The sequence below is a fragment of the Protomyctophum bolini genome (genome assembly GCF_963924005.1).
Source record: "Protomyctophum bolini genome assembly, chromosome: 4".
Taxonomy (NCBI): Eukaryota; Metazoa; Chordata; class Actinopteri; order Myctophiformes; family Myctophidae; genus Protomyctophum; species Protomyctophum bolini.
In genome coordinates, this window is record NC_137865.1 from 6,538,410 (window position 1) to 6,563,810 (window position 25,401).

At 42.0% G+C, this 25,401-nt stretch overlaps 1 protein-coding gene across 1 annotated transcript in view; it reads right to left on the reverse strand.

Moving 5' to 3' along the window:
- Nucleotides 1-25,401, reverse strand: part of cadps2 (Ca++-dependent secretion activator 2) — a 159,033-nt gene that overhangs the window by 46,154 nt on the left and 87,478 nt on the right. The window contains 5 exon segments of the mRNA XM_080760671.1: nt 3,906-4,062; nt 15,574-15,674; nt 17,301-17,424; nt 19,202-19,265; nt 22,573-22,674. Coding sequence (XP_080616797.1) covers nt 3,906-4,062; nt 15,574-15,674; nt 17,301-17,424; nt 19,202-19,265; nt 22,573-22,674 — 548 coding nt within the window.

A 25,401-nucleotide genomic window follows, 5' to 3' on the forward strand; every position in this document is an offset into this window, starting at 1 on the left:
TTTTTTTTTTCAGAAAACATCCTTCTCTCACAAAACATTTTCACATGCTGGGGGGGTCCGCGGCCAAATATATATTTATATATCACTTTGGAGGTCATTGACATGAAAAAAGGTTTGAGAACCTACTGATTTAGAAGGCATTTGTAGATGATAATAATAATCGTCCTCAGCAGGTCTTAGGAGGTAAAAAGCAACCGAATAAACACGGAAACCATGGACGGCCGTGCATCGAGACCGCGTAAAGATCACGATCCAGTGGAATCTGATCCCCTGATCGTGGTTATAATGTTGTTACCACAAGGCTCATTAAACCATTTGGGACTGAGGTCGATTTAAAAAAATAATCCTAAAAGAAATCTGAAAAACACATGTCAGCGGTGCTCAACCTTTTTCATGCCAAGGACACCCCAGAATGATCTCTATTGGGCCACGGACCCCCCCCCCCCATCTCCAAATATGTAGTTCCAGGGACCCCGCCCAGAAGCGAATATTTTAGTAAAAAATGTTCGCTCTGAAATATATTATGCTATGATTTGCGCCACATTTTAACGATTTTTCAAAAATAGCAGACCTACAAGCTCGGAGCGCGACACTCGGTGGCGCGCTACGAGCTTGTAGATCTGCTATTTTTCAATAGCTAAATCACAACACAATGTTTAAAACAACCAAAAGGGGTTCCCGGGCCAAAATGGGTTAATTCCTGCTCAAACCTGTTCAGCCATTATACCTTCCAATTCACATCAAGACTGTTGTGACACATGGAATAATTAAAGGACAAAAAGGGAAAGTGGGAGACAAAAGAAAACGCAAAAAGAAAACGATCAACGGTGAATCTAAGACCGCACAAGTTTTGATCCGCATGTTGCCCTTGAGCAGCCCCGTCTATGTAACCACGTACAGTTGTGTAAAGCATAACGCACGCCAACCACTTAAGCTCTGTTAATACGCCCTCGTACAACAATTAACACAGATATGCCGTATTTGAAAATGTTGAAAATATAGACTTGTTTTTGAAAAATCTTTTGAAAGCCTTCGTTTGCCTTTGTAGTCGGTATATGACATGCCAACACTTTCGCAGGGATGGCAGGTTTGAAGTGGTTAACCCATTCTGGGCGGGAACCCCTTTTGGTGTTAGCGTTATGCTATGCTTTAGCTATTGAAAAATAGCAGATCTACAAGCTCATAGCGCGCCACCGAGTGGCGCGCTACGAGCTCGTAGGTCTGCTATTTTTTGAAAAATCGAAGAACGACTGATATATAGAAACATAGCTTTTTCAGAAAACTGTCAGGATGTATAGAAGACCTTTTTAGAATCTGATCTCAGGTCAGAAGTGGTTAAATAAGGCTTTGTAAGGAGCCAGATCTCAGCTTGGCACAAAGTCAACGTCTGGGGGAGCCCTCTGAGGGTCTCTCAGTTTGGTGAGGAAACAATGAGAAGGATTATTGTACGACTGGTTGAATTCTTTACAAAATGCTTAAAAAAACAAACAAAAAAAAAACAGTCAAATAGAATCGGAAAATTCCCTGGGTCAATGTTTTCTCTCATTCCATCTGGTTCATATTCCATCTTGATAAGATTGTATAGGTAAAATTTAACAAAGAAAAGGAAAAGCTTAGCCTACATGTACAGGTAGCAGGGAAAAGGCTATTATTCAAGGTAACAAAAATAGCATCGTGCATACTGCTCAACAGCTTGCTTTTTTTTTTTTTTATCCCTTCAGTTTTTGTGACTTCTTCCTCTGAAAGAAAACGTGCTCAAGCAATTAAGGGATCAAAGTGTTCCCTTAATTTCTCCGAGCAGCATATACGTATATAGAACATTCAATTTCCCACGTTAAAAAGTTTCGTTCGTTATGACGAAACGTGGTAACATCCTTCTTCACAGCTCTTCGCAAATTACCTTGATTTGCGTCGAGGAGTATATCTGAAAGGGCTCGTGAAACACACTAGACACACGCACGTCGCACGCCACGCACCGAACCGTTTATTTTCTGTCATTTTGGGCCAAATGTGTCCAAATGAAGCGAAACGCATCGTGACAGGTGTCTGACGCGGTGCTAATGCACCCTCCTGTCTGAGTGAAGCTGCTACTGAGTTAGCGGAGGTGACAGCTAAGACAGGTCAGCTAACACAACCCCCAGCCCCCCCCAGCTAACACACCCCCACTGACAGGTAGACTATAGGCTGACGATCGTGTCCGCTGTCCGGCCCCCACACTTTTCTCCAGTAACCTCATCAGCGCCAATGTTAACCCATTTCGACCGATTCTATACAAAATGTCTTCTAGATCCTGACAGTTTTCCTGAAAAAACTCTATGTTTCTATGTCAGTATTTCTCAAACTATTTCATGTTGTCAAGGACCCCCAAAAATGTGTAATTGGCCGCCGACCCCCCCCCATCTGAAAATATCTCGTTCCAGAAGCAAAGATATGAGTTTAAAAAACGTTCGCTCTGAAAGAATAATATATTCAAAGATTTGCGCCACATTTATTACGATTTAAAAAAAAATAGCAGATCTACAAGCTCGTAGCGCGCCACAGAGTGGCGCATTACGAGCTTGTAGATCTGCTATTTCATAACATCATAACATAATCATAAAATCATAACATAATCATAACATAATGTTTAAAACACCAAAAGGGGTTCCCGCCCAGAATGGGTTAAGTACCGCGTGTCGACGGGGGTGTGCTGCTCTCTTAACGAGCCTGTTTTTTCCCACCACTTCTTAATTAGCGCTCTTAGTGGTGGAGAACATTCACTTGTGTTTGAAGCAGTGAGGCATAGGGTCACATAATGGAACAGTGCTTCTCAAAATAGCAGATATACAAGCTCACAGAGCTGTGACCTTGTTCATCTGCCACATTTAAAAAATATATATCCATCTAGTGTTTAGACTAAATATCCTAAGGTTTGAGTCAGGTTTGACAGGCCTCCATGGCATCGTATATATATTGCCTGATTTTTGCACTTGGTTGCATGCGGAAAACAGCCGAACTACAAGCCATCGTGCTGCGACACGTTATGAGCTTGTAGCTCAGATCGCGACAACTGAGCAACCGAACGCAAACATAAAATGACTTGACATTTATAGCTTTAGTTCTACTCTTCTCCACCAGTCGCCTCCCCAACATTTGAGTCTAGTTTTTTTTAATCCGTCGACAATATAACGTAGTAATTTTATTTAGTTCGCGTCAGTGACAAAACGCAGTCGACGGACCATCTTTGTCGTGGAAATCACCAGTGGAATGGAGGATAGCTAGGAGACTGGAACGGAGGGAAGCTGTGCCACAAGTCCAATGTATCTATGTAATAAATGTATCTATGTAATCTATAATGTATCTATGTAATCTACAATGCATCTATGTAATCTATAATGTATCTATGTAATCTATAATGTATCTATGTAATCTATAATGTATCTATGTAATCTATAATGTATCTACTGTATGTAATCTACAATGTATCTATGTAATCTACAATGTATCTATGTAATCTATAATGTATCTATGTAATCTACAATGTATCTATGTAATCTATAATGTATCTATGTAATCTACAATGTATATATGTAATCTACAATGTATCTATGTAATCTACAATGTATCTATGTAATCTACAATGTATCTATGTAATCTACAATGTATCTATGTAATCTATAATGTATCTATGTAATCAATAATGTATCTATGTAATCTATAATGTATCTATGTAATCTACAATGTATCTTTGTAATCTATAATGTATCTATATAATGTATCTATGTAATCTATAATGCATCTATGTACTCTATAATGTATCTATGTAATCTACAATGTATCTTTGTAATCTATAATGTATCTATATAATGTATCTATGTACTCTATAATGTATCTATATGTAATCTAACGGAGGAGAAGAGACTTACGGTCGGTCCTCAGGAAGTTGTTGAGCAGCTGGAACAGAGGGAAGCTGTCCCACGAGTCCACCGGCTGCACCGTCAGCGCCTCGTCCATGTCCGCCCGGTACAGAGACAGGAAGGTCTCGGCGTGCTCCCCCATCAGGTCCACCCACCACGCGAACGCCTGGTGACCACAGAGAGGAGACCGTTAACTCGGTACAGAGACAGGAAGGTCTCGGCGTGCTCCCCCATCAGGTCCACCCACCACGCGAACGCCTGGTGACCACAGAGAGGAGACCGTTAACTCGGTACAGAGACAGGAAGGTCTCGGCGTGCTCCCCCATCAGGTCCACCCACCCACGCGAACGCCTGGTGACCACAGAGAGGTTGACCGTTAACCACAACGAGCAGGGGGTCGTCTGAGGTCAGCATGACCTCCTCGTCCAATTAAGGCACCCCTGAGTTACAAATAAACTAGAATTCGACTGGCCTTTGTCCCGGTCTCACTCGAGCTCCACGCAGCGCCATCCAGGTGGCCAGTGTACTGTACCATACTGTATTGTACCATACCATACTGTAGCATACTGCACTGTGCCATACTGTACAGTACCGCACCGTACTTTACTGTACTGTTCCATACTGTACTGTAATGTACCAGACGGTACTGTGCTGTACCGTACTGCACTGTGACACACTGTACTGTACTGTGCTGTACTGTAATGTAATCTACCAGACGGTACTGTACTGTACCGTACTGTAGCATACCGTACCGTACTGTACTGTAGCATGCTGTAGCATGCTATGCCGTACTGTACTGCTGCACCGTGTGTGTGATTGTGTGTGTGGTGGAAATGGGAGTGACCTAAAATGTAATTTGCATCGCTGACATGTTGCGCAATAACATAGTATATCATGCAAATGCAAACAGTACAGTAATTATGACAGTTGCATGGAGGCAACATATATGTGTTATGTCTGGACAGACATGCGGTAGGTGTTGTGCATGAGAGATGTGTGCAAACAGTGTGGTTTGGTATAGGAGAGATGTGTGCAAACAGTGTGGTTTGGTAGGGGAGAGATGTGTGCAAACAGTGTGGTTTGGTAGGGGAGAGATGTGTGCAAACAGTGTGGTTTGGTAGGAGAAGGCGAACACAAGGACACAACTCCGTTTTCCAACTCAATCCAACGATTTGTTTTATTTTCCAACTTTTCAATTCATTGTTGGCTTCCATTGATGATTGGTCGGTCTTTATCAGGTTGTAAACCTTTTCGAAGACAGAGAAAACAAGGTTTAACAATATTGCCAAACAATCAAATGATAATCTTTTTCAACAGTTTTCCAATCAATTAGTCTTTTTAACCGTTCTTGTTTTTAAATAATCAAATGTCTTTTAAACAATTAGTGGGTTTTTTTTAAACAATACATGCCTGAATTAAATGTCTTTTAAATTAACTTATTAAAGTCAAGATTTTAATCAAAATATTAAAGTCAAGATTTAAAATTAAACATTTCAAAATGTACCCTTTAAGGTCGAATACGTGATTCAAATACAGTAAACGTCTAGGACTTTAAATGGAATAATTATATAAAGAAGAATAGCTGAACTTTGAGCTTGTAGATCAACTCTAGGCTCTCTATTTAACCCATTCTGACCTGAGATCAGATTCATACGAGGTTTCCACTAGGACACACACTGGTCTGATTAATCCATTCTGACCTGAGATCAGATTCTAGAAAAATGTCAGTCGTTCTTCGATTTTTCAAAAATAGCAGACCTACAAGCTCGTATCGCGCCACTCGGTGGCGCGATATGAGCTTGTAGATCTGCTATTTTTCAATAGCTAAAGCATAACATGATGCTAACACCAAAATGGGTGCCCGGTCAGAATGGGTTAATATGGTACCTTTAACATGAATTGTCCACAGTTTTAGTAGTTTTCTGAATTAAATTTAAATCATTTTAACGTTTCTAACCTTTGTAAAGAGATACTTGTAGACCTTTCAAGCATAAATCAAATCCAACTCTCAAACACAAATGAAGGCAATACTGATGTGTTCTTCTCCACACTTCAAACTGAAGCAGTTGAACATACTGAACACAAATTAGCCCATTGAAGCCAGCTTTTAACCACATTAAACAGTATTGCATATACAGTACATAAGTACAGTAAATAAAAGAAAACAATATCACCGACCATTGGCGTCTTTGGAGGTAGAACCCAGGAGTATCTTTGACTCAACAGCATCACAGCAACAACTTTGAGGACCACTGAACTATAGACTAGACTTTCGTCAGGAACTAGAAAAATGCAATCCTGCGGAATTGATTGTGGTTGCCTATATCTCTATATGGAAACTACATTATTATAGGCAAAAGTGTGACAAGAGTTTCACCGAGTTGGGTATGTCACCGTATACTGTCCAATCAGATGAGGGCAAAGCACACCTTTGGGGAAGAGTTTACGAATCGCTGGCCAATCGGAGGGGAGAAGAACATTAGTCTTCTTGGCTACAGGCAACCACACTAATAATCATTTATTGTAATGCAATTGCATTCAGTTCAGCGGTGTGACTCTGCTCCTGTGATACTACAGATAATCTGAGATCACAAAGAAATAATAATAATAATAATAATTGCTAATTGCTTTAATTGCTAATAAAAAATAAACATTCACATAATCATTTAAAAGTTTAGCTACAAAAAGGTACCGAATCGGTACCCGGTATCGACTGATATGCAAGTTATGTGTATCAGTATCGGTAAAGGAGAAAATGGTATCGGCACATCTCTTTTTACGGTAACAACAACAATATATGAATGATACAATAACATAATATTGAATTGTAAAAAGAAAAAATACATCAATATGACACAAGCGCGGATGAATTATGACAGAAAGTGAACAAGAGAAACATGCTTGAAAAAAGGGAAGAAGGACAGCCATGAAAAGATGAAGGAACAAAGGGACGTCAGGAAGCGAGAAGGAGCCAGATGGGTGTCGACTCGCTGCATATAAAGGGAAAGACCTTGTGCGCTATAACAGGCGACAGTTTCAGCAGAGAAGACGTTTACAGGGAAGGCTTTTCATCGCGGCTAATTATTGATAGCAAGCGCAAATGGGAACTAAAGTTCCCGGGGCTAACTAAAGCGCGCTCGACTGCCAGTGGTTCAAGAAATTATTACATGGGTGCACCACTCACGGCAGACAGCCTTAAGGAACGGACCTGACTCACAAAAGAAGGTCTTTGCATTTAGAGTGCCGCTGCAAATTAATGAGTGCGGACGTTGTCTCTTAAGACTAATTGATGGCACAAAAATACACGGTCGAGGGCTCACCTGTGGCTCGTTTGCTTATTAATGTACACCGTCTCCGTCGGTTGGAAAGTTCATATTATATGTCCAACTTGCGGTTCTGCTGCTGAATATGCTTTTGTGTGACGCTCATGATCAAGTAGGGCGTTAATTTACAAACAAAAAAAAAGCGTGCAAGTATTTAGTATGCGTGTATAGTATTTCTAGACATAGCGGTGTAAATAAAATGCTTTGACCTGACAGTACAGTACATTGGTTGCTGTGCATCCTTCAGCACGATGCTGCAGTGTGTTGGGCACTATAGTGTACACCACAACACACACATGCAGTGTGTTGTGTACGCCACAACACACACACACACACACACACACACACACACACACACACACACACACACACACACACACACACACACACACACACACACGACACGTGCTCATTCAAAGGCTTTGTCAGCCACTGCAAAAGCCTAGAATGTATTGAGTCAAGGGCACGAGTACACACCGGCTTGCATTAAAAGTAAACACGCTGCATTCAAGGTAAACATAGCGCTGTCATTAACACCGCAGGGCTCCTCTGCAGCCATCAGGCGTCGCATTAGCGTCAACGCAGGGAATGTTCCCCGTCTGATCAATGACTGGTGCTCCAGTGCCGACGTTGCGTTGCGTCCGTATGGCTGTAATTCGCCCCGGTTTAAAAAAAAAAAAAGATTGACGCTGTACGAACACAATGCCACAGCTTTGGGCGTAAAAGTAAACATGCTGCATTGAAAGTAAACATGCTGCGTTAAAAGTAAACATGCTGCGTTAAAAGTAAACATGCTGCGTTAAAAGTAAACATGCTGCGTTCAAAGTAAACATGCTGCGTTCAAAGTAAACATGCTGCGTTAAAAGTAAACATGCTGCGTTAAAAGTAAACATGCTGCGTTAAAAGTTAACATGCTGCGTTAAAAGTAAACATGCTGCGTTAAAAGTAAACATGCTGCGTTAAAAGTAAACATGCTGCGTTAAAAGTAAACATGCTGCGTTAAAAGTAAACATGCTGCGTTAAAAGTAAACATGCTGCGTTAAAAGTAAACATGCTGCGTTAAAAGTAAACATGCTGCGTTAAAAGTAAACATGCTGCGTTAAAAGTAAACATGCTGCGTTAAAAGTAAACATGCTGCGTTAAAAGTAAACATGCTGCGTTAAAAGTAAACATGCTGCGTTAAAAGTAAACATGCTGCGTTAAAAGTAAACATGCTGCGTTCAAAGTAAACATGCTGCGTTCAAAGTAAACATGCTGCGTTCAAAGTAAACATGCTGCGTTCAAAGTAAACATGCTGCGTTAAAAGTAAACATGCTGCGTTAAAAGTAAACATGCTGCGTTAAAAGTAAACATGCTGCGTTAAAAGTAAACATGCTCCGTTAAAAGTAAACATGCTGCGTTAAAAGTAAACATGCTGCGTTAAAAGTAAACATGCTGCGTTAAAAGTAAACATGCTGCGTTAAAAGTAAACATGCTGCGTTAAAAGTAAACATGCTGCGTTAAAAGTAAACATGCTGCGTTAAAAGTAAACATGCTGCGTTAAAAGTAAACATGTTGCATTCAAAGTAAACATGCTGAATTAAAAGCTGCATTAAAAGTGCGTGCCTTGGGATTTTGCGACAACCACACATTAGTATTGCAATATACGATACTGTATACGAGTAAGACGCGCAAAGCGAACGCAGATCGTAAATTGCAATAACAATTCACCATGACTCAGCCATAACCATATAAGGAGTCCCCAAAGCAGCTATACGTCCAAATATGGAGTGTGTTGCATCAATGACAAACAAATCACTCAGCTCCATATATGGGCACAAAGGGGGGACAGACACACGGAACACACACACAGACATGATCTGCTAGGTCTCATAGTAAGTGCTCACTGCGTTCGCAATCACTGCGTTCGCAATAACTATACGGAAAGTTATGCATGTTTCAATTTATAAACATTTACTATATCGGTACTATACATACTGTACATACGTGTATGTCAGTATACTGTATTCTTGCCCACTTCCCCATTTGGGCACAAAATGTTTGAAAAGCATTATTTACTGCATGTAAATAATTGTGAGGTTGTCTCTTATCTGGTTCCCTAGGGCTAGCTATACCTCTATGTCAGCGGTTCTCAACCTTTTCATGCCGTGACCCCCAGAATAATCATATTTGAACTGGGGCCCGCCCAAAATAATCATATTTGAACTCTGGACCCCCCAAACTAATCATATTTGAACTAGGGACCCGCCAAAATAATCATATTTGAACTAGGGACCCGCCAAAATAATCATATTTGAACTGGGGCCCGCCCAAAATAATCATATTTGAACTCTGGACCCCCCAAACTAATCATATTTGAACTGGGGACCCGCCAAAATAATCATATTTGAACTCTGGACCCCCCAAACTAATCATATTTGAACTAGGGACCCGCCAAAATAATCATATTTGAACTGGGGACCCCCCAAAATAATCATATTTGAACTGGGGACCCCCCAAAATAATCATATTTGAACTGGGGATCCCCCAAAATAATCATATTTGAACTGGGGACCCCCCAAAATAATCATATTTGAACTAGGGACGCGCCAAAATAATCATATTTGAACTGGGGACCGCCCAAAATAATCATATTTGAACTGGGGACCCCCCAAAATAATCATATTTGAACTGGGGACCGCCCAAAATAATCATATTTGAACTCTGGACCCCCCAAACTAATCATATTTGAACTAGGGACCCGCCAAAATAATCATATTTGAACTGGGGACCCCCCAAAATAATCATATTTGAACTGGGGACCGTCCAAAATAATCATATTTGAACTGGGGACCCCCCAAAATAATCATATTTGAACTGGGGACCCCCCAAAATAATCATATTTGAACTGGGGACCCCCCAAAATAATCATATTTGAACTGGGTACCCCCCAAAATAATCATATTTGAACTGGGGACCCCCCAAAATAATCATATTTGAACTGGGGACCCCCCAAAATAATCATATTTGAACTGGGGACCCGCCAAAATAATCATATTTGAACTGGGGACCTCCCACGCCGACAAGCACATGGAGTTGTAGGAGTTGAGGCTTAGCCTCGGGGATGGCAGGCGTTTTGATTTCAAAAGGGGGAGAAAATAAAAAGCCTGGTCAAACCAAGCCATGACGTCTGGTAGAGTGGGAGTGAACCTTGTATTGTGCTAACCAAAAACATTTGGTTAGCACCAAAAACAATCACATTTTGGAACATTTTTGCCATATAATGCTCAAAATAGAGACGCCAGGTTGAAAGTGGTTCATAACTGACACTCCACGCCAACACGCACGCATGCACGCACACACACACACACACACACACACACACACACACACACACACACACACGCACGTACGTACGTACGTGCCAATCTCTTCATGGGTTGTCTGGAACTAGACAACCCATGGTCTAAAGAGCATCCTGATTGCCTGGGCTTCCATTTGAGAGAGGTTATTCCAACACTCAATAAAACACTGCTCAGCAACGGAGGTGACAGAAAAGTGCAACAAGGCTTATGAATTGCCTGCAGATTGAGTAAATGTTTAAAAAAATGTTCGCTTTAAAAAAACACACACATATATATATATATATATATTCAAAGATTGCCACAGATTTTCACAATTATTGTAAAAAATAAATAAATAGTGTGGCAGAAATTGACGTGCTATGCGCTTGTACAGTATGTATCTACCATAGTATAAAATACGGGTTAGAAGTGGTATAAAATGACTACTTTTGACACCAGCACTTTCCCAGTTTTAATGGGCTACGGAGGCCTTTGCCACACACGCTGCTTGAGTTCCTGTAACTCTCGCTGCCTCTGTGCCACTCCTTCACACATTCACTCCCCAAACAGGCGTCCGTAAGCAACTGTAAGCAATGGAGTCCTCAACAAAAGGCCGCCCGGGTGACTGAGAGAGAGATTACAAGAAAAAATGAGGAAGGACGAATGGGAATTGTATCACATTAAGTGGACTAAAGAGTGAGACAGAGAGAGAGAGAGAGGGAGAGAGAGAGAGAGAGAGAGAGAGAGAGAGAGAGAGAGAGAGAGAACGAAATAGGCATCGCCACTCATCTCATTCGTCTCACAAAAGCCTCCAGGTTTATTCACAGTCTGTCTCAAAGCTGTTTTCAAACCAAATTGATTAGACTTTATAAAAATAAATCCAGGCCGGGGCTTTTTGGATACAACAAAGAAAACAATATGGCTGACTTGTAAAGGGCTAAATACAAGACATTGTGATACGAAGGACATTTGGGCCCAGCTCTTATACTGTACTCAATGTACTGTGCCGGAAATGACTTTCCAGCCAATATGTCAAAAGAAATGCGTTTCAATCAATAACTTCTCGTTATTCCGGTGTGAAAAGGAGAAGACACGTCCGTGCACAGAATCCCACCGAGGGAATGCCTTTGTCGGGGGAAGCAGGGCCCTATAAGCTTTGTGATCAATATCAACCTTTGTATGTACACTGTACACAGTGTACATATTGAGGGCGGTATTTCAAATGGTAATTCTTCCTCCTAAGAAACATGCTTGCTGTAGTTTAAGACAATGTGCACGGTGCCACTGGGCGTCAAACAATGCATTTCCTTGACAGAAACTGCCGTTCACTAAGTGACTTCACAGCGGTCACTACCGTAGCTCTAGTGTTGAAGATTCAAGGTAATGCTAGAGTTTCCGACTAATTTACCCCTTAAAACCTGGTGTTGTTTTACATTTTTGTGTTCCACATAGCTCATAGTGGGTCACTTCGTGCCGCGTTGTGCCCATGTACACCTATAATAAATAAAATAATAAAGTAGAAGGCATTTGTAGAATTAAGACTAGAAACAGTCTTTGTTACAACTTTGGCATAGCTGCGAGAGACAATAAGATGTTTGACGGCAGCACAGTAACGGACTTAAAACATTTTTTTTTAAATAAATTCTGACACTGGTGAATGTTCCGTAATTGCTTTGTTGGACGTGAGTGAGTGCAGCATTTGACACCGGCAATCCTATTAATCATATCGATGGATTACAGACGTTTTGTATCAGTTACATACAAATATGAGAGATACTGTACATCACTTAAAATCATAAGTTAAGTTGACAACTCAAATTCTTACGGAGGCACCGGTTGGCATCACTTTACCCCAAAACTGCATGGGCATATCGTTGATAATGTCAGGTGGAAACCTTCTATCTCCAAAAAAAAAACGTTTCAGGATTTAAATTCAAAAACAGCAACAGAAAAAAAGAAAAAGAAGCTAATGCACGGGTAGATGTGCTATTTCTGCTCCTTCTGTGTGACACACTGTGGCATGAAAAAGCAGCAGCACACGGCCAACATGACTGAAAGGGCAGTGACGCACAATGCAAAGCTTACTGTACGAGGTTGAAATGGCTGACAAGACACATGATATTTCACCAACCAACACTCGGCACAACGGCAAAACGGTTGCACCACACAAAGTTGTGGTCATAAAAACAAACTTACCTCTCTTCCCTGTTCATGTTAAATATGAAAAAAGGGAGAGTATGACAGACGGTCAGAAAACAATGGCAATGCACACACACACACACGTGTTATTATTGTTCATGGAACATCAGGCATACCATCTGACACCATAGCTCTGAGCAGAACAGCAAAGGTGGAAGCTACGCATAGGACGCTGTATTACGCCGTACATTACAGTAATTGTAAACAATTATAATACAATGCCAAAAGACAACGGTGACAGTTTGCGTAGGGTGTGTGTGTGTGTGGGGGGGGCGCGTCAATTCCTTTACATATCAACCTCTGGAGGGGTTCATCTTCATTTGCCACCATGACAGCCACAGAGACGAGACGTGTTGTTTATTAACCTATTCTGGGCGGCAACCCCTTTTGCGGTTTTAAATGATGTTATGCTTTAGCTATTGAAAAATAGCAGATCTACAAGCTCGTAGCGCGCCACCGAGTGCCGCGCTACGAGCTTGTAGGTCTGCTATTTTTGAAAAATCGTGAAAACGGGGCGCAAAACCTTGGAATATTTTCAGAGCGACGGATTTTAACTCAAATCTTTGCTTCTGGGGGCTGCCCCTGGAACAACATATTTTGAGACGGGGGGTCGGCGGCCAATTACATATCATTGTTGGAGTCCTTGACATGAAATATTGAGTGATATATAGGGGCCTAGAAACACAGGTATTTCAGAAAACTGTCAGGGTTTTTGAATTTCGACGTCAGGCCTAAATGGGTTAATAGCTCCGAGAACAGATGCTTGAAGCCACGCTGCCACTTAAGGCTGATTACAGCGTGTTGGGAGGACATTACAAGCGGCGTGCTGATTGATCAGTTTCACAATGTGGCTGACTGACAAACACCCCAGCTGACTTCATGCATATAATTAGTCCGGCAGCCGGGGTTGTGGAGTCTTATATAGTCTTTTTTTATTGCGGCCTAAAATATTATATATTATATATACATTCATGAATCCACTTGTTGACCGGCTGTCGATATTGAGCAATTCTTTTTTAATATGGGTTTATATGTGACCATACCATTAACATCCTACAGTATATAAGGCAAAACATTCTAATTTTCATTATGCTCTTAAGTAGCATGTCAAACTAGGGGGTTGTCATGATTCTGAATACATTCCAAGCATTAGTTTTGCACACACAAAAACACTCCTTGGGCTAAAAACAGCCATATAGAGACTTGCACAAAACGTGCCCAAAATGTGCTGACCTCATCACATTTGTGATGACGGCTATAACCGTTTAGCCCAAGGAGTGTTTTTGGGGGCAAAACTAATGTTTGGAATGGACTCAGAATCATGAAAACCCCTCTAGTTTGACATGTCACATGCTACTAAATGAATAATGAAATGTTGATTTTTTTTTTTGCCTTATTTTAATGGTATGGTCACATAATAATATAAACCCCTGTAAAAGATATTGCTCAATGCTGCATGACACCCGGTCAGCAAGTGGATTCATGAATGCATAGGCAATATTTTACCAAATGTCGCACTTTAAACAAAAGAAGCCTTTTGGCTGCCGGTCTATATGGAACCGTGGGCATTGTTTTCATCGCCGCCTTTATACCGGTGACTACACAGGCAGACAGCACTCGACGTTTGATACTGACACTTTTGCGGCCAAAATACATTTCAATTTGGGGGTCCTTGGCACGAAAACGTTTTAAAGCTACCATTGTAGAATCGGCCTCAGGTCTAAAATGGGTTCATGAAATGATCAAGCGATCGACTGACGCAGGTGAGTGTCATTTGCCACGCATTCCTTCAGGGAAGGAAAAAAAAAAAAAGACTAGCGGAAAACATCTTTAGCCAGTATGTGAACTTCAAAAAGGGAAATACTTGCTGTGATGAGTGTGATGAAGTTAATTAAGTTGTCATTGTGTATTTATTTTGCGGAGTAAAATGTAGGCTACATACGGGCATGTCCGATAATATTGATCCCCCCCCCCCCATTTTAACTGGCCGATATTCACATGAAAATGTAGCATCAGAAACATAATCGGTATTGCCTTTCTGTCGTGGAGTTAACACATTATTATAGAAACCTCTTATCTCCATATTTTAACTTTAGTTTTCTTTTCATAATTAAATCCCTACTTGATCAAACTACATTATATCCAAAATAGCACATTTTACAAGCGTGAAACATGGTGTGAAGCAACACGTTCTGAGCTTGTAGATCTGGAAATATGAGGTTTCCACCCGACAGACACGATGCGGCATTTTAATATACAGCGTTGTACCTTCTACTAGTAACCGTTAGGGGCTGGGTCCCATTTTATTTATTTGAATTTTATAACACAAGTCTTCTCTTCTTCTGGGGGTCGGTCGGTGTGTGGAGTTGTCTGCTGTCAAATACATATACTCTGATGATGATGATGATGATGTCAGAGCGTTGATGTGTACAGTATGTGATAATACAGTTCCAATTAAGAACCAGTTAAGCCATTGCAACCATTCCCTCCGCCATTTTTCTCCCTGCCGGGAGGGCTCGAGACACAGCAGTGTGTCGCATTCACACCGCTCGCACTGAACAACCCTATAACTTCAGATTAGGGACGGTCGGTCGGCGCGGGCACTCAGCACACCCGGGACAAAGCGCACTAGATTTATGAACGACAATGCGGCGAGTGCACTGAATAAAACGAACGGCAAGAAGCCACACCAGTGCGCTTGAAAAATCGAAGAACGACTGACTTTTTTATAGAATCTGATCTCAGGTCAGAATGGGTTAAATCAGACCAGTGTGTTGTCCAGTGGAAACCTCGTATGTATCTGATCTCAGGTCAGAATGGGTTATGACGTACCTCAGAGTGGTGTTCGTCATTCTGCTGTAGCACCTCGATGCAGAGCTCTCCTAAGCGCATCATGTCCTCCAGCCTCTTCTCGGGGGGAGCCTGCTCGTCCACTGTGACATCACACAACAGGAAAACCACAACGCAGCGGACATTATGACAACTTTAAAGCCTCGCATCTTCACAGTGGAACAAAGAACACTATAGATCTACAAGCTCATATCGCTCATAGCGCGGCACCGAGTGCTACGCTATGAGCTTGTAGATCTGCTTTTTTGTTTTTATCTTGAAAATATGGCGCAAATCTTAACATACTATTATTTCAGAGCTAACGTTTTTATCTCAAATGCTTCTGGGGGGGTCCCTGGAACAACATATTTTCAGATTGGGGTCGGCGGCCAAATTCATATAATATTTGGGGTCCTTGGCATGATAAACTTTGAGAACCAATGACAAACAAACAGGTTTTCTCAGAAAACTTTTTAGGATTTAGAAGACTTTTTTTGGGGTTTTTTTTATCGGCCTCAGGTCCAAATGGGTCTAAATGCCGAATCTGAGAAAAGGTCCCCACCGCCCCTACCACCACCCCTTCTGTGTTGCTTAGAACTTGATAAATTATTTTCGTAGGGTCATGTACGAAAGGTGTACTCCTCTCGCTCTAGGCTGCCTCATTCACTAGAATAAAGGTTATGTGTGTGTGTGTGTGTGTGACATCATCATCATCATAACCGGAAGACCTGCGGGAACGCCTACAGAGTGCAAAAAATAAATAAAGATCTGGCCTCGACAGTCCATACATCCAAACAGAAAAGTCCTGTCTGATCGCATTAAACGACATTAAACTCACTTTGACACTCACTTTATGCATGCACATAATCTATGGGGCAATCTTACTCCCAGCTGAAACAGTGTGACTAGTAGTTTATGATGGCATACATCAGATATATATGACGTTTCACAAGACATAGTTCGTTGCTGGCAATAGAAATAAATTGGCTGAAAAATACTCCTTGAAGTCTTAACTTTATATATTCAAGTTAAACCGTACGCAGCTGGTAGTGAGATTCCCCCATTCCAGTGGATCCAGTTCTATAGGCCAGGGGTTCCCAAACTTTTTTGGACCAGGTACCCCTTTTGGGGTAGATATTTTTCCAGGTACCCCCTCATCCTCGCAACACGGATAACAAATAAATGTATACGTCTAAATGTAGACGTCTAAATGTATACAGACGTCTAAATGTAGACGTCTAAATGTAGACGTCTAAATGTGTACGTCTTCTCTTATGGGGGTCCCTGGCATATCTTTTCAAATGGGTGTCCACGGGCTAAGTAGTGTCAATTTGGGGGTCCTTGACATGAAAAAGTTTGGGAACCACTGCTTTAAACACTTTAGCACTTTATGAACATGAACAAAATAGATGGGTCCCCCCTGGAACTCCCTCAGGTACCCCTGGGGGTCCCCGGACCCCACTTTGGGAACCACTGCTATAGGCAACACAGAAGGGGGAGGACCACACCGCAGCTCCAAGGTATTTTAATGACATACGTAGTCCAAAGTTGAAAATGAGTGGTATTAACTAAAACAAATATATGCCAAAAACACCTAAAAGTAGCAGAGCTACGAGCTGCGTGCAACACCGCCGTGTATACATATATACGTCAACATAATGGAATAAGTCGGTAAAAAAATCATCCTGCCATGCATTTAAAAACGCTGATAAAGATTGTGTCGTACAAACCCACAATCTGAGCGTATTGGGTCAGCTGGGTGTAGTTGGTGCGGGCCGCCTGCTCCAGACATCTCTGGACCAGCGTCTTCATCTCCTCCGCCGGTACCGGAGTGGTGATGTCCTTCATCAGGACCTGCAGCACCGGGAGGCCATGGATTAAAACCCATTCTGACCTGAGATCAGATTCTATAAAAAATGTCTTCTACGTCCTGACAGTTTTCCATTCTGACCCGAGATCAGATTCTATAAAAATGTCTTCTACGTCCTGACAGTTTTCCATTCTGACCTGAGATCAGATTCTATAAAAAATGTCTTCTACGTCCTGACAGTTTTCCATTCTGACCCGAGATCAGATTCTATAAAAATGTCTTCTACGTCCTGACAGTTTTCCATTCTGACCCGAGATCAGATTCTATAAAAATGTCTTCTACGTCCTGACAGTTTTCCATTCTGACCCGAGATCAGATTCTAAAAAATGCCTTCTATGTCAGTCGCTCTTCGATTTTTCAAAAATAGCAGATCTACAAGCTCATAGCGCGCCACCGAGTGGCGCGCTACGAGCTTGTAGATCTGCTATTTTTAAATAGCTAAAGCATAATGTAATGCTAACACAAAAGGGGGTTCCCGCCCCAAAATGGGTTAAAAGTGAAATAACAACTAAGCCATGATGATTAAAACTTTCATTAAATATATCGACATATTTTATCGTCGACAGATAAGAAACGGACTGAAATGTTATGGAGGGACTAGTGGAGAAGACCAGTGGTGCAGGTACAAATATCACAATATAAAAAAAATAATAATAATAATAATAATAATAATAATACTAATACTTTACTTAAAGGAGTTCTTCACCCAAAACAATTACTTATTTTCCATCAATTACACACCCCATGAAGCCTTGCATTCATGAAGATTTGCTTTGTTTTCGTCGCATCCTGAGCCAATTTCACTCGATGAGGCCTGCGGCCAATTGCACGGATGTGCACGTGGCACATGCATGCCTTCACGTACACAGATGTCACTCTAGCTTGGCTTTGTTTTTAAGTCTGTTGTCTCAGTAACTCTAAAAAACACTCAACACAATTTGTTTATTAAATTTTGTTTAGCTAATTTAATTATTGCTATTACAGATATTAGAGATTGCTTAAGCTACAACAAATTGGTTATAATTCGAAAGTAGAAAAGCAGAAATTTAGTAAAGTGAAACTTTTCTTCAAAACATAACTTTTTGCTATACTACTCCAGATTCTACAGATTTTGTCCAAACCTCTCGCAAACGAGTATACACGTTATCTCTGGGGCCGTGGTGTGATCTAGATGTATCTCATTCGGTAAGAGGTATAGTGTGATTTTATTTTTCCTGAAAATCATGTTGGGAGACCGCAGTGGACCCCTTTCAGAGCCGCATACCTTTCAGACCGAGAGAGCCATTTATTTTCTTCTCTCTATTCGACATTTATGTTCATGGTCAGAACCCTTCTTTATACCACTCATAAACCCCTTACGCTTCATCAACTGGTGTCTCCCAGGGCTCTGTACCCTTTTCCACCTCTGCACCAAATCACTTTTGTTGAAAAATACCGGGCCTACAAGCTCACAACTGGTTGTGTTCCTGTACTCCTGTTGTAAGCTTGTAGATCTGCTATTTTCAAAATGTTGGGTTTTAAGTGATTAAGAGGTGCCTCAGAGGATCATTTCTGGTTCGACAGGAAAGGAACAAAAGGAATTCTCCACATGAAGAACATGACAGACCACTCACTAAATGAAACGCTTCTTTAGTAGGGGGTGATTCCTTGTGGAAACGTACATTGATTTAAAGAACCATTTAAGAACCATATCCGTGTGCACACACACACACACACACACACACACACACACACAGTATTAAAATGCGTGGGGTTACGTACCCGTTCTTGCAGGGAGAGTGTTGCTTTTAGGGCCCCATCTGGTCTACCAAACGGGAAGCAGTATCTGTGGGGTTTGGCATGATGATCGACAACATTTAACAACAATCTCAAGGACACAAGCGGGCGTCAAAAGGCAGAAGAATGGAGAGAGGAGGAAGCCATTGTCGTACCTTTCCCTTCATTGACGCTGCCAACAGATGGCTGTGTTCTTTCATTTAATTACATTGATTGTGTGGGGTGTTTTCTCACCTATGGTATAGGGTTTGACACGGTGGGCGGAATGGGTTCAGTGATGGTTTCACGTTTCTTATTAAAAAAGTAGTAAACGCTTGACTCGCGTAAGTCGGCCATTTATTGGGGAAGAAACCGCCGCGCCGTTATAGCACGTACAGGTGAACAGATTATTTACTCGTGTACGGTATAGAGCCATACATAATAATAAGGGAATTAAGAGTTGCAAATAATATCGTGTTTAAGGTTGTATATATTGACCAGGTGAGCCACCAATTTGGTAAAAGAGTACAGATGAAATGAATTAGTCCTAATTTGACTCAAAGCTAAATATAGGGCAGCTGTGACATCCAGGCCAACTTGTGTAGGCATATCGTATAGTTTCTTAGAGGCACTATAGTCTTGCATTCTACGTTTGTGGCTATTTTGACTATTATGGTCCAAGCGCACATACATACTGTATCTGATGTCTCTGCTTTCGTACTTGTAAATTCTCCCTGAATAATAAGAGTCTCTTCTAAATGCCTATAAAATTGTAATCGTCACGCGGTCTGTCTTGAAGTGCATGATTATAAAAACATAAAACTGTTTTGAAAGCCTCAAGCAATAAGCCGTGCTGGCCATGATCATGTTTTTTTTAATCTAATATAGATACATCCCAACATTGTTCTGCATAATTGTTTACCACCAATATCCTTCTTGTTGAGTGAGTGAGTTGCTCCGACTCCCTGCTGATGTTGTTTTTGTTGGTGACAGGGAGCCCCCGGCCGTACCAGAATCTTCCAAATATAATCACATTTTAATCTCAAAACTATTTCTGAAAATAGCCGATGCATATAGGTTTTAACCCATTCTGACCGGGCACCCATTTTCGTGTTGGCATCATGTTATGCTTTAGCTATTGAAAAATAGCAGATCTACAAGCTCATAGCGCGCCACCGAGTGGCGCGCTACGAGCTTGTAGGTCTGCTATTTTTGAAAAATCGAAGAACGACCGACATTTTTAGAATCTGATCTCAGGTCAGAATGGGTTAATCAGACCAGTGTGTGTCCAGTGGAAACCTCGTATGAATCTGATCTCAGGTCAGAATGGGTTAAAGTGCTGATGTGGCCTAACATACCGTAGTCACTTATTTTGGTCTTGCTTTCATAGACCCGGTTTCTTATTTCTCTAAAAGAAATACGGCAACACTGTTACTGACTGCTCTATAGTATATATATATATATATATATATATAATGCTCTCTCCACTCTGAGAGACCAGATGGAGGAGAAGGGCCTCCTCACAGTCATCAAGGGCTTCTTAAGGAGCCGGCGGTTCAGGGCAGTTAATAGCACATGTGCCTCCATTGAGCAAGAACCATCACTCAAGGTCTCTCTCTCTCTCTGCAGCCCCGGCCACTTCTTCTTTCACACCATGCGGGACAATGCGTTCACACGTATAGACTAGGCGACGGACAGGGCCGCTTGAATAGCGGCGCGCAGATGTGTGGTGGAAGGTCTCACGGATATATAGCAGTGTTGTTGTTGTGAGGTACATATGACGATGACCGGCAAAACGGACAGACAGGCCAAGCCGTCAGGTTTTTGATAACGTTTTAGAGGCCATTTTGGACCGAGGCCCGATTCTATACAAATGTCTTCTAAATAAACTAAAGATGAAAAAAAATCTATGTTTCTGTCAAACTATTTCATTTCAAGGACCGATAGAATTATATGGCCGCCAATCCCCATCTGAAAATATGTTGTTTTCCAGGGACCCCCCCCCCCAGAAGCAAAGATTTTAAAGAATATATATTCAAAGATTTTCACGATTTTTCAAAAATAGCAGACCTACAAGCTCATAGCGCGGCACTAAGAGCTTGTAGATCTGCTGTTTTTCAACAGCTAAAACATAACATAATGCTTAAAACACCAAAAGGGGTATGTATTTGGCCGAAAGATTTCGTGCCAGGGGCCCGCCGAAGAGAAGATTCATGTAAAAAAGAAAAAAAAGAGAGAGAACCACTGATCCAGAAAGCTCACAATGCGACAGGGATGAACTTGTAGATCTGTTATTTTTGGCGAGCGGCACCTCTGCACGACGGAGCATATGAAAGTAAGCATGAGCTGAAATCTGTGTCAGACTTTAATGCAATTACGATGCATTATGCTGCACTTACTTATCCCATTTAGACCTGAGGACGATTCTGTCAGTTATCTGAAAAAACCCTATGTTTCTATAGGTCAGTCGTTCTCAAACAGTTTCATGTCAAGGACCCCCAAAAATATATGCATTTTGCCATCTGAAAATATGTTGTACCAGGGACCCCCCCAGAAGCAAGGATTTGAGTTAAAAAACGTTCACTCTGACAGAATATATATTCAAAGATTTGTGCCACATTTTCTCTCTATTTTAGCAGCCACGGCCTTCACACGCTCCTGTCTCAGAAACTACGTGGCTGTCCGTGGGTTTTGAACAGATCAGCGATGTTCGGAGGCCATTACTGATTATCACTGGCGACGGCGATTGGAACATTGGCGTTTTCTAGAGCAAGGATTGGCCTCATCTTTAGGTCGCTAGCATTGACGCCGTTTCTGTTAGCATCAAAGATGGCGACAAACGGGACAGCTTCATAGTACAAAAACGCCCCCCTGATCACGTGGCACCCAAGCACTACTCATTTTGTCCACTAGGCAGCACTCAATGTGTTTTTAACTGACTAGGATGATGGTAGTTAATGCTGAGCATATAATGACCAGCACTTCAAATACATAAACCTCGTTATACGGTGTCTCGATGTTGTAATATGTACATTTATAATGAGTGTTATGAAGCTTTATAAGTGCTTTATAATGCATTACAGACCACACCTTTAAGTAAAGTGGTACACTTCACCCAGAAAATGGGTCTTATTCATGGAGATTTATTCGGTTTCGTTGCCAATCCTCAGCCAATAATTTGATGACCGCGTAGACTCTGTAGGACACTCTTCGAGACTTCCCCCGGAGACTCTGCCGGTCGGTCGACAAATTATTGGCTTAGGAATACAATAAATCTCTGTGAATTCAAGGCTTCATGGGGTGTGTATAACTGATAGAAAATAAGTATTTTTGAGAGGGTTAACTGTAAAAAAAAGGAATCCTGTGTGTTGTTGTACCTAAAATGTGTAATCTGGTTCTCCAGCAGAACCATGAGTCGACTTCGTATCTGGTGGAACTGCTCTTTCTCCTCCGCGGTGACGGTACCCATTCCATCCGGCCTGGGAAACCCCGACAGAAAAGAACGAAGAAAAGGTGACAAAGAAAAACCTGTTAGCTTGCACGTTTATTTAATGTTTTTGCAAAGCCTTCATTCCCCCCTTTTCCCCCTCCTAATACCTTCTTCTGAATAGACACAAGAAGAAGGAGAAGAAGGTAAAAAAAAGAATGCAATCACTACCCAGGATGACTATAGCCTTGACTTTCTGGGCTGTTTTAGCGGCTGAAAGAGAAAAGCAGCCCTCTCAAAAAACGACACTCAGTTTAAAAAAGAGAGAAAGAAAATAGCGAGGCGGTTGTTCTTACAAAAGCCCTAGTCTCTATGTGCGACAGCACTGACATTCAAAAATACAAAATGAAAAGGCAAGAAAGAATGTAGATCAAAGGGGACATCATATTTAGCTTATATTGATTTAACACTCCAAGCCCAAAAGAGATAGCACAAAAAAAAAAGTCCTTGCGGTCTTGTTTCCATTTGGCCCTATACAGTATAGTGTATACTGTACTGAATGTATTTTGGTATTACAGTACATTATGTGTATTGCCTGCGACATACATAATTCAAGTAGAATTCCATTTCTGCCAAGGTAATAGTTTTTATTTCGTTGTTCTTTTCACCCTGACTTGATTTCTTTGCAAACAGACATTAATTGACACATTTTGTATTAGCTGGCTATGAATTAAACATATAGGCGACTGAAACAAACATTCTTCACACATAAACGATGCATCACCCCGTTAAAACGGGAAAGCATCCGTGTGGTTTTAGATTTTTGCGTTGGCTATATAAAATAAAATAGCAGATATACAAGCCCTGCAGCGTGTCACTATCGACAGTGAAGAGAACCACTGATTTAGAAGACATTTTGTCGAAGCGGCCCGTCGGGTCTCAATAGGTTTAAAACAAACGGGGCCTAATTAAGTGCCCATTATCAAGCAAATTCTGATCGCAAATGTTAGGATAATATTTGCGATATTAAGAGAGAACGAGGCGTCGTTAAGTGCACCACGGACGACCTAAAGAGGCCGAGGGGGACAATGGGTGAACTTGTAGTGCATTGTGTGGTTGGACATCAGGGGCCTCTCCTGCACCCCCACTCCCCCCCCACTCCAACTCAATGGCCCAAGCCCACCCCCCCACCACACCACACCAAAAGAAAAACGTCTAGCGACGTGAAGCGTCTTTCCCTTTGCACCACTTGTTACCACAACTTATAAACCTTGTTTGTTCCTTGAAATCTGTCAATCCATTATCCGCCACCCCTCCCCCTCCTCCTAAGAAGGAAAAGCCCCCACGCCACCCCCTCCCCCCCCCCCCCCCCCACCCCCCCATTTAACAAGCACCAGCTAATCCCAATGGAATATAAAAGGATATAGCGCTGCATGGGGAGGGTGTGTGTGTGTGTGTGTGTGTGTGTGTGTGTGAGGGGAGGGGAGGGGGGGGGGGGGGGGGGGGAGGCGCGTGTTCACTCATGTTATAGGCGAGAATAGCTGGAAGAATAGGCTAAAAAGTGGGACAGCAGAAGGACGTCATGTTCTTGGTCCTCCTCTCCCCTTGTCCTCTTGTGTCCCCTGAAGACCCCTAAAGACCCCTGATGAAGACGTCCACACTGAGCCCCGTTCTGCTTCAGACTTCATCAGACTGGCAGGCAGGCAGGCAGGCTGACTGACTGACCGGCTAGCTGGCTATAGCTGGATGACTGACTGGCTGGCTGGCTGGCTGGCTGGCTGGCTGGCTGACTGGCTAACTGGATGACTGGCTGGATGGCTAGCTGGCTGAGCCTCATGCTGTTCATCATCATCATCATCATCATCAACAAATCAAGTTATTAACCCTTGGGAAGGATTAAGAAAACGAAAAGTATTACCTTGGCAGAAATAGAATTCTATACTTGAATCAGACCCGAGTCAGTTTCTGAATTGAAAGTGCATTTGAGGCCCTGTGTCACAATGAACAGCAGCACACACACACACACACACACACACACACACACACACACACACACACACCCACCCACCCACCCCCTATGGGGCGAGGAAGGGGGGAGAATATTAGATGCAATATCAGCAATTATTAAATCAAAGTGTGGGCTTTGATTTCAGCTGTCCTCCCTCTGTTTGCCGTTTTGAATCCAATCAGATGAGATCTGTGTGCGCGCGCGCACACACACACACACACACACACACACACACACACACACAGGGTACTGGGTGCAGTGCGACAGCTTGTCGGGGCGCAGACTCATTGTCGCTGCTAAATGAAGCGAATGGCATGCGAGCCGCGGCCGCACTCGAACCCCCGTTGCACAATGGGTCTGGTAGGGGTTAACAGGCTCTGAGACTGGCTGCAGGGTGCCCCTGTATTCTTACCCAGTGCTTTGTGTGTGTGTGTGTGTGTGTGTGTGTGTGTGTGTGTGTGTGTGTGTGTGTGTGTGTGTGTGTGTGTGTGTGTGTGTGTGTGTGTGTGTGTCTGTGCGTGCTTGCGTGTGTGCTTGCGTGCGTGCGCAGTGTTAATTTCGTAGACTAAAACTATGACAAAATGTTTGTCGACTACCCTTTTCACTGACAAAAAAACATTAAAGGGAAGCTCCGAAAACACTCAGATCTGCACACAATCAATGTTAAAATGTTGTGTGAGAGCTGACAAAAAAACAAAAAGAACTTAAATAAAAAGCTTTCGTGACTAAATCTATAAGGCTAAAAATATTGACCATTTTGTCAACAAATAA